At 35.3% G+C, this 10139-nt stretch overlaps 1 protein-coding gene across 1 annotated transcript in view; it reads left to right on the forward strand.

The window, feature by feature from the left end:
* LOC117315499 (neogenin-like) overlaps positions 1 to 10139 on the forward strand; it is a 64049-nt gene extending 53910 nt beyond the window's left edge. The window contains exons 24-26 of the mRNA XM_033869710.1: positions 522 to 713; positions 5557 to 5760; positions 7237 to 10139. Of these exons, the coding sequence (XP_033725601.1) occupies positions 522 to 713; positions 5557 to 5760; positions 7237 to 7328 (488 nt within the window). The 3' untranslated portion in view covers positions 7329 to 10139. The remainder of the gene's footprint in view (positions 1 to 521; positions 714 to 5556; positions 5761 to 7236) is intronic.

Here is a 10139-nt window from a genome sequence, read left to right on the forward strand (position 1 = left end):
GTTGTTGGTGTCCAGCTAGACACACGTCCTCATATAAACCCTTGCTGTCGGTGTTCTCCTAGATAACCGTCCTCATATTACCCTGTCTATTAGCGCCCCATAGACACACATCCTCATATAAACCCTTGCTGTCGGTGTTCCCCTTAAGTAATGCCCTCTCGACACACGTCCTCTTATGACTTCGAGAGTTTGCTGCTGTTTCATGTAATGAAATATCTAGATCTGAACGATTTTTTCGCCTTGAATGATTTTAACGAGTCGACAGTTTTATAAGAGATAGTTACAAATAAATGACATTTTTCATCAGTCTTATATTACTGTTCAATAATCCCGGATGTGAAATTCTGTCTTGCAACCATGACTGACGAGGTCGGAATATCTGAATGATGCAGTTCTTTAGTGTTTATATTTACATTATAATGTTAAATTAATATTTTAAGTGCGCTTTCGCATTTTTTTACATCTACAAAATATCTCCTTACTCAATGCTACTCAAATTTTCTTTTTTAATCAATTTACAGGATATCTCGTTTACTATACGACCGACCCAACCTTTTCACCTCAGAACGAGGCTTTTGTGTACGAGAAGAATGAGGTAACGACCTTGAAAAACCTACAGTTCAACACAACGTACTACTTCCGGGTCGAAAGTCAGTATCGTGATAACGACGGGCTGTCATCCGAGATCGTGGCCTTCAAAACAAAACCACCAGGTATACTGTATTTAAGAATTAACAGTTGAAGCTTGCATGAACTGCCAGTGAGAGGCGCCTCCATATCAAGTGGGGCACCTGTACTCGCCGGTATACTTCAGTGAGGTAACACTATAAATCGGCATCATTTACGATGGTTTGTGTTGTAACTTGGGATATTTGTATTTGCAAATTTTGGTCTACACTGCTATTTATTACATATTTTGAGTTTCCGTTTCCAATACAAAACCAGAGACATATATAGATATGTCTCTGACAAAACCTTTTATTTTATTGTAATATGTAATATGTTATGTTCTACAGATAACAGTCTACACATTCTACCCACGCCCAGTATTAGTGTTGTAATATGTAATATGTTCTATTCTACAGATAACAGTCTACACATTCTACCCACGCCCAGTATTAGTGTTGTTATGTGTAATATGTTCTATTCTACAGATAACAGTCTACACATTCTACCCACGCCCAGTATTAGTGTTGTAATGTGTAATATGTTCTATTCTACAGATAACAGTCTACACATTCTACCCACGCCCAGTATTAGTGTTGTAATGTGTAATATGTTCTATTCTACAGATAACAGTCTACACATTCTACCCACGCCCAGTATTAGTGTTGTAATGTGTAATATGTTCTATTCTACAGATAACAGTCTACACATTCTACCCACGCCCAGTATTAGTGTTGTAATGTGTAATATGTTCTATTCTACAGATAACAGTCTACACATTCTACCCACGCCCAGTATTAGTGTTGTAATATGTAATATGTTCTATTCTACAGATAACAGTCTACACATTCTACCCACGCCCAGTATTAGTGTTGTAATATGTAATATGTTCTATTCTACAGATAACAGTCTACACATTCTACCCACGCCCAGTATTAGTGTTGTTATGTGTAATATGTTCTATTCTACAGATAACAGTCTACACATTCTACCCACGCCCAGTATTAGTGTTGTAATGTGTAATATGTTCTATTCTACAGATAACAGTCTACACATTCTACCCACGCCCAGTATTAGTGTTGTAATATGTAATATGTTCTATTCTACAGATAACAGTCTACACATTCTACCCACGCCCAGTATTAGTGTTGTAATGTGTAATATGTTCTATTCTACAGATAACAGTCTACACATTCTACCCACGCCCAGTATTAGTGTTGTAATATGTAATATGTTCTATTCTACAGATAACAGTCTACACATTCTACCCACGCCCAGTATTAGTGTTGTAATGTGTAATATGTTCTATTCTACAGATAACAGTCTACACATTCTACCCACGCCCAGTATTAGTGTTGTAATATGTAATATGTTCTATTCTACAGATAACAGTCTACACATTCTACCCACGCCCAGTATTAGTGTTGTTATGTGTAATATGTTCTATTCTACAGATAACAGTCTACACATTCTACCCACGCCCAGTATTAGTGTTGTAATATGTAATATGTTCTATTCTACAGATAACAGTCTACACATTCTACCCACGCCCAGTATTAGTGTTGTAATGTGTAATATGTTCTATTCTACAGATAACAGTCTACACATTCTACCCACGCCCAGTATTAGTGTTGTAATATGTAATATGTTCTATTCTACAGATAACAGTCTACACATTCTACCCACGCCCAGTATTAGTGTTGTAATGTGTAATATGTTCTATTCTACAGATAACAGTCTACACATTCTACCCACGCCCAGTATTAGTGTTGTAATGTGTGATATGTTCTATTCTACAGATAACAGTCTACACATTCTACCCACGCCCAGTATTAGTGTTGTAATGTGTGATATGTTCTATTCTACAGATAACAGTCTACACATTCTACCCACGCCCAGTATTAGTGTTGTTATGTGTAATATGTTCTATTCTACAGATAACAGTCTACACATTCTACCCACGCCCAGTATTAGTGTTGTAATGTGTAATATGTTCTATTCTACAGATAACAGTCTACACATTCTACCCACGCCCAGTATTAGTGTTGTTATGTGTAATATGTTCTATTCTACAGATAACAGTCTACACATTCTACCCACGCCCAGTATTAGTGTTGTAATGTGTAATATGTTCTATTCTACAGATAACAGTCTACACATTCTACCCACGCCCAGTATTAGTGTTGTAATATGTCATATGTTCTATTCTACAGATAACAGTCTACACATTCTACCCACGCCCAGTATTAGTGTTGTAATGTGTAATATGTTCTATTCTACAGATAACAGTCTACACATTCTACCCACGCCCAGTATTAGTGTTGTAATGTGTAATATGTTATGTTCTACAGATAATAGTCTACACATTCTACCCACGCCCAGTATTAGTGTTGTAATGTGTAATATGTTCTATTCTACAGATAACAGTCTACACATTCTACCCACGCCCAGTATTAGTGTTGTTATGTGTAATATGTTATGTTCTACAGATAATAGTCTACACATTCTACCCACGCCCAGTATTAGTGTTGTAATGTGTAATATGTTCTATTCTACAGATAACAGTCTACACATTCTTCCCACGCCCAGTATTAGTGTTGTAATGTGTAATATGTTCTATTCTACAGATAACAGTCTACACATTCTACCCACGCCCAGTATTAGTGTTGTAATATGTAATATGTTCTATTCTACAGATAACAGTCTACACATTCTACCCACGCCCAGTATTAGTGTTGTAATATGTAATATGTTCTATTCTACAGATAACAGTCTACACATTCTACCCACGCCCAGTATTAGTGTTGTAATGTGTAATATGTTATGTTCTACAGATAATAGTCTACACATTCTACCCACGCCCAGTATTAGTGTTGTAATGTGTAATATGTTCTATTCTACAGATAACAGTCTACACATTCTACCCACGCCCAGTATTAGTGTTGTAATGTGTAATATGTTCTATTCTACAGATAACAGTCTGCACATTCTACCCACGCCCAGTATTAGTGTTGTAATGTGTAATATGTTCTATTCTACAGATAACAGTCTACACATTCTACCCACGCCCAGTATTAGTGTTGTAATATGTAATATGTTCTATTCTACAGATAACAGTCTACACATTCTACCCACGCCCAGTATTAGTGTTGTAATGTGTAATATGTTCTATTCTACAGATAACAGTCTACACATTCTACCCACGCCCAGTATTAGTGTTGTAATGTGTGATATGTTCTATTCTACAGATAACAGTCTACACATTCTACCCACGCCCAGTATTAGTGTTGTTATGTGTAATATGTTCTATTCTACAGATAATAGTCTACACATTCTACCCACGCCCAGTATTAGTGTTGTAATGTGTAATATGTTCTATTCTACAGATAACAGTCTACACATTCTACCCACGCCCAGTATTAGTGTTGTAATGTGTAATATGTTCTATTCTACAGATAACAGTCTACACATTCTACCCACGCCCAGTATTAGTGTTGTAATATGTTCTATTCTACAGATAACAGTCTACACATTCTACCCACGCCCAGTATTAGTGTTGTAATGTGTAATATGTTCTATTCTACAGATAACAGTCTACACATTCTACCCACGCCCAGTATTAGTGTTGTAATGTGTAATATGTTCTATTCTACAGATAACAGTCTACACATTCTACCCACGCCCAGTATTAGTGTTGTAATATGTTCTATTCTACAGATAACAGTCTACACATTCTACCCACGCCCAGTATTAGTGTTGTAATGTGTAATATGTTATGTTCTACAGATAACAGTCTACACATTCTACCCACGCCCAGTATTAGTGTTGTAATATGTAATATGTTCTATTCTACAGATAACAGTCTACACATTCTACCCACGCCCAGTATTAGTGTTGTAATGTGTAATATGTTCTATTCTACAGATAACAGTCTACACATTCTACCCACGCCCAGTATTAGTGTTGTAATGTGTAATATGTTCTATTCTACAGATAACAGTCTACACATTCTACCCACGCCCAGTATTAGTGTTGTTATGTGTAATATGTTCTATTCTACAGATAACAGTCTACACATTCTACCCACGCCCAGTATTAGTGTTGTTATGTGTAATATGTTATGTTCTACAGATAACAGTCTACACATTCTACCCACGCCCAGTATTAGTGTTGTAATATGTAATATGTTCTATTCTACAGATAACAGTCTACACATTCTACCCACGCCCAGTATTAGTGTTGTTATGTGTAATATGTTCTGTTCTACAGATAACAGTCTACACATTCTACCCACGCCCAGTATTAGTGTTGTTATGTGTAATATGTTCTATTCTACAGATAATAGTCTACACATTCTACCCACGCCCAGTATTAGTGTTGTTATGTGTAATATGTTCTATTCTACAGATAACAGTCTACACATTCTACCCACGCCCAGTATTAGTGTTGTAATGTGTAATATGTTCTATTCTACAGATAACAGTCTACACATTCTACCCACGCCCAGTATTAGTGTTGTAATGTGTAATATGTTCTATTCTACAGATAACAGTCTACACATTCTACCCACGCCCAGTATTAGTGTTGTAATGTGTAATATGTTCTATTCTACAGATAACAGTCTACACATTCTACCCACGCCCAGTATTAGTGTTGTAATATGTAATATGTTCTATTCTACAGATAACAGTCTACACATTCTACCCACGCCCAGTATTAGTGTTGTAATGTGTAATATGTTCTATTCTACAGATAACAGTCTACACATTCTACCCACGCCCAGTATTAGTGTTGTTATGTGTAATATGTTCTATTCTACAGATAACAGTCTACACATTCTACCCACGCCCAGTATTAGTGTTGTAATGTGTAATATGTTATGTTCTACAGATAACAGTCTACACATTCTACCCACGCCCACTATTACAAGTTTGGCGTCTGGTACGGATTATCTCCAGGTGAAATGGCTCCCAGCACCCCCACAATATTCCCACGTGGTCCGGGGATATATCTTAGGATACGGTGAGGAACAGGCCAATGAGAAACAGGATATAATACCCGTCAGTATCAACTCCTACACACTGGAAAACCTAAGTAAGTATTCACGTTATAACACCCACCAGTAAGTAACATGATTTGTGAAACGGGCCATATCTTTAAATTACAACTGACATACGGATTGACACTCACCCACATCTTATTTTACACTGGAAAACCTAAGTAAGTATTCACGTTATAACACCCACCAGTAAGTAACATGATTTCTGAAACGGGCCATATCTTTAAATTACAACTGACATACGGATTGACACTCACCCACATCTTATTTTACACTGGAAAACCTCATTAAGTATTCGCGTTATAACACCCATCAGTAAGTAACATAGGATTTGTGAAACGGGCCATACTTCTTCCCTAAAACTAACATACAGACTTACACTCACTCAAGTGTTACACACTGTTTGTGAAACGGTCCCTTGATCTTAAGGATGTTTTCTGGAGAGAGGTCAAAGTTTTCATGCGTTGTTTTCTCGTATGATTTTTTGAAAGAGGAACATATGACAAACAGAAAAATTCAATAATATATATACATATGTTGGAGTGCTTGTTTTTCTTTCTTGCTATTCTTCAAAATGCCTGGTCATTTTAGGCTGTTTTGCAAGTTTTGCCTCAACAAATTAATTATGTTTCAATTTCAATGTTTTATTAAGATGAAAAAAAAATGTCTGTATTGCATATACATTCTTGAAGATGTCCTTAACGAGTTGTTAACAGAATTCAAAACACATTTAGTTGGGACAGCGCAACCCGTCACCAGAAAATAACATCTTAAGGCAAGAGTACTGACAGTTCCCTTTTCCAAGCCTTGATGTACGAACCACAGTCTTTCACAAACATTATCGTACAAAGCCTTCCATCACAATACTTACGAAACCTATATACAAATTACATTAACATAGCTGATCATGCACCATTGTTGTAAAATACGCGTATTGAAAGAGCCCTTCCTGACCTTTTATTGTATTAAGCATTGATGTCATTTTTTTAAGTTTCATCGGGGTATGAAACAAATTTTGTTTGCGGATTCATACAGTTTGCAAACAAAATTTGTTTCATACCCCGATGAAACTAAAATAAAAAACGTCAATTGTTGTATTGTTACATTTTTCGCGCCATTCTCGGAATTTCTTTCATAGAAGAATGAAAAGAATTTTTCGACCAATCACATTTGAGTATTTACCATGAAAACAAAGAAAAATTAATTATTAGAATATAAAATGGCAAAATCGTTCAGGTGCAAAAGACCCAAAATTCCAATACATTTATATAAATGTTGTAATTTTCCAAAGAACGTTGATTGCATGCGTATGTCCTGAACCATGCCACTATTAAAATGAATTGAACGTGAAAAGCATGAGATATCGGAGACTCTCTGTACTGCGCTGATTGTTATTAAGTCTGTCAGGATTAATCGCAGTTTACTGATCAGAATTGTTTTCTGATTAATGAGGTGAGTTATGTTATTGCGATATTAGTATATATTAATATATATTTCTTTTTCTTTTGTAGGACCTTCTACAATGTACTTTATTTCACTGCGGATGTTTAATGAACTTGGAGACAGTGCTCAGACTTTTGTTAATGGGTCAACGCTGGGTTAGAATATTAATACATGTTATAATGGAAGACGAACGCTGGGTTAGAATATTAATACATGTTATAACGGGAGACGAACGCTGGGTTAGAATGTCTCAACAAGAAGTGAACGTTGCATTAGAAAGTTACAAAGTTATTTCAAGTAAGAAAATTAAGATACAGAGCTATAACTATTCAAAAACATCTCAACAGTCAATACTATGTTAGAAAATTAACACACGGAGCTATAACTATATTACAATATCTCAACAGTTAAATACTATGTTAGAAAACAAAAACGAATCAACATTTTGAAATACAAAAAAGTTCAGTCTGTACTTTATGAAAACTTCGTGAACAATTCCAAAACTGAAAATTGGCTTTCTAACCATTCACAGAGCCCTGACACAAGTTCCCAACTCTTGGCCCATTGTGATATGGTGTATATAAATGGACTATGAGTCGAGATTGTGCCAAACCCTTGTGCTAGAATGTATCAACATCTGGGGAAATGTGGATGGCCTTAATCTGCGTTAGAACATTGTTACGTTTGACATAAACAGGTTGGAACACTACGGATGTAGAATGCGATGATAATAAGAATGACATGTCAGCATTTAGTGTCATGGTTTGTGACGATTTACTGTAATGTATAACGTCATCAGTAGGATTCTAACAGGGGCCAAGTGTAGGAATACTTCAGGCGGTAGAGGTTAGGTTTTATTTACTTATCGGAGCCTGATTATATTTATTATCATCCATATGTAGGTTGGTAGTGATATGAATATATTTGGTGTAATAAGCATTATATTTATCTTTCAAACTTATGGTAGGAATGATTATATTATCATCAATATGTAGGTTGATGTTTATAGTGATATGAATATATTTGGTGTAATAAGCATTAGATTTATCTTTCTACCTACATGTACTTGAGGTAGGAATGATTATATTATCATCCATATGTAGGTTGATGTCTATATTCATATAAATATTGTTGGTGTTATATGTGTACAAATGAAACTCGACCCACTTACGGTTATCGAGGTAATTTTGTTATGTTTACGTAAAACTGTGACCTCGTCAGAGGTAATTGGTATCGTTATCATCCGTGAAACATGTATATTATACCGTAATGTTTAAGGTTAAACGTATGTTATCCTCAAATAATCCCCTCCACTAGTGTAGTTTACCGTATGTTATCCGCAAATGTCCCCACCCCAAGTGTAATAGTTTACTGTATTTTATCCTCAAATGCCCCCCTCTTTACTGTATTTTATCATCAAATAACCCCTCCCGCTAGTGTAATAGTTTACCGTATTTCATCCTCAAATGTCCCCCTCCGCTAGTGTAATAGTTTACCGCATTTTATCCTCAAATGTACCCCTCCCGCTAGTGTAATAGTTTACCGTATTTTATCCTCAAATGACCCTCTGCTAGTGTAATAGTTAACCGTATTTTATCCTCAAATGACCCTTTGCTAGTGTAATAGTTTATCGTATTTTATCCTCAAATAATCCCCTCCCGCTAGTGTAATAGTTTACCGTATTTTATCCTCAAATAATCCCCTCCCGCTAGTGTAATAGTTTACCGTATTTAATCCTCAAATAATCCCCTCCCCTAGTGTAATAGTTTACCGTATTTTATCCTCAAATGACCCTCTGCTAGTGTAATAGTTAACCGTATTTTATCCTCAAATGACCCTCTGCTAGTGTAATAGTTTACCGTTTTTTATCCTCAAATGACCCTCTGCTAGTGTAATAGAAACCCCTATCCTATTATAAAAGCCCCTTCCCTAGTGTAAAAGTTAAGTACTAAAATCCGAGGAGGGCCAATTTGTGAACCATTTTATCTTACAATTCCGAAATACATCTGTAAGGTTCTGACAAAATAAAGAAGGGGCTTATTTGCTGATAACTAAGGTTGTATAATCGAATCACACATTTCAAAGCGCCAAACGGTGCTCTCATTTGATCCCAATTGTGACGACCTGAGTTCGTGGCATCACAGATTTCCTGTTAATTTGACTTAATGGCTAGATTTCGCTCTTTTTCGGTTTACAATAATCCGACCGATAACGACAGAAATTAGTAATAGATCGCAAAATTACGTTATCTTTAATGAAATTGTTTGTAAAAACCTTTAAGTGTATTTTTTCAAATCTACTTTTAAATGGCTTTAATATACTTCTTATCGGTTATCAGGTGAAAATCTAACATTCGGTTCTCTTTAAGAGTGGTAAGATGGAACCAAAATGACGATATTTTCGATCAGCGTCCATTTTCATGAATCTAGGTCATGTGATAAATATATTAATTCCTGTTTAATGTTGTTTTTCTTCTGAAACGAGAAATGATTTAATTGCACTACTGGGGGGAAATGTAAGTAAATTATGGTGATTTCATACATCTTCTATTAAATGGCAATCTGACTGATTGGATATAAACACTTTGATTAATTCTGAGAGGTAGGACTACAAGTAAAATTGTATAACAGTTGTATTTATAGGGACCTTGCTTTACTTTAAAGAAAATATATTGGATGCACCGTAAGATAACTGAATTCGTGTTAAATGGGTTTAAGAAACGCTGTTAAAATTGATACCGTAATGTACATTGTATCTGTTTTAACATGTTAAATACTTACATTATATATGTATCTTGAATGTATTTTTTCAAAAGTTTTGATAATTTTGATAATTTGATAACTTTGATAATTTTGATAATTAATTTTGATCAGTTATGTTGTTATACCATGCCTTTTTGTCAACAAATTATTGTCAGACATTTTTAGTTTTTATCTTATAATTCAAAATAAAATCTTTTACACCAATCCAA

The sequence above is a fragment of the Pecten maximus genome, chromosome 17 (genome assembly GCF_902652985.1).
Source record: "Pecten maximus chromosome 17, xPecMax1.1, whole genome shotgun sequence".
Lineage (NCBI taxonomy): Eukaryota > Metazoa > Mollusca > Bivalvia > Pectinida > Pectinidae > Pecten > Pecten maximus.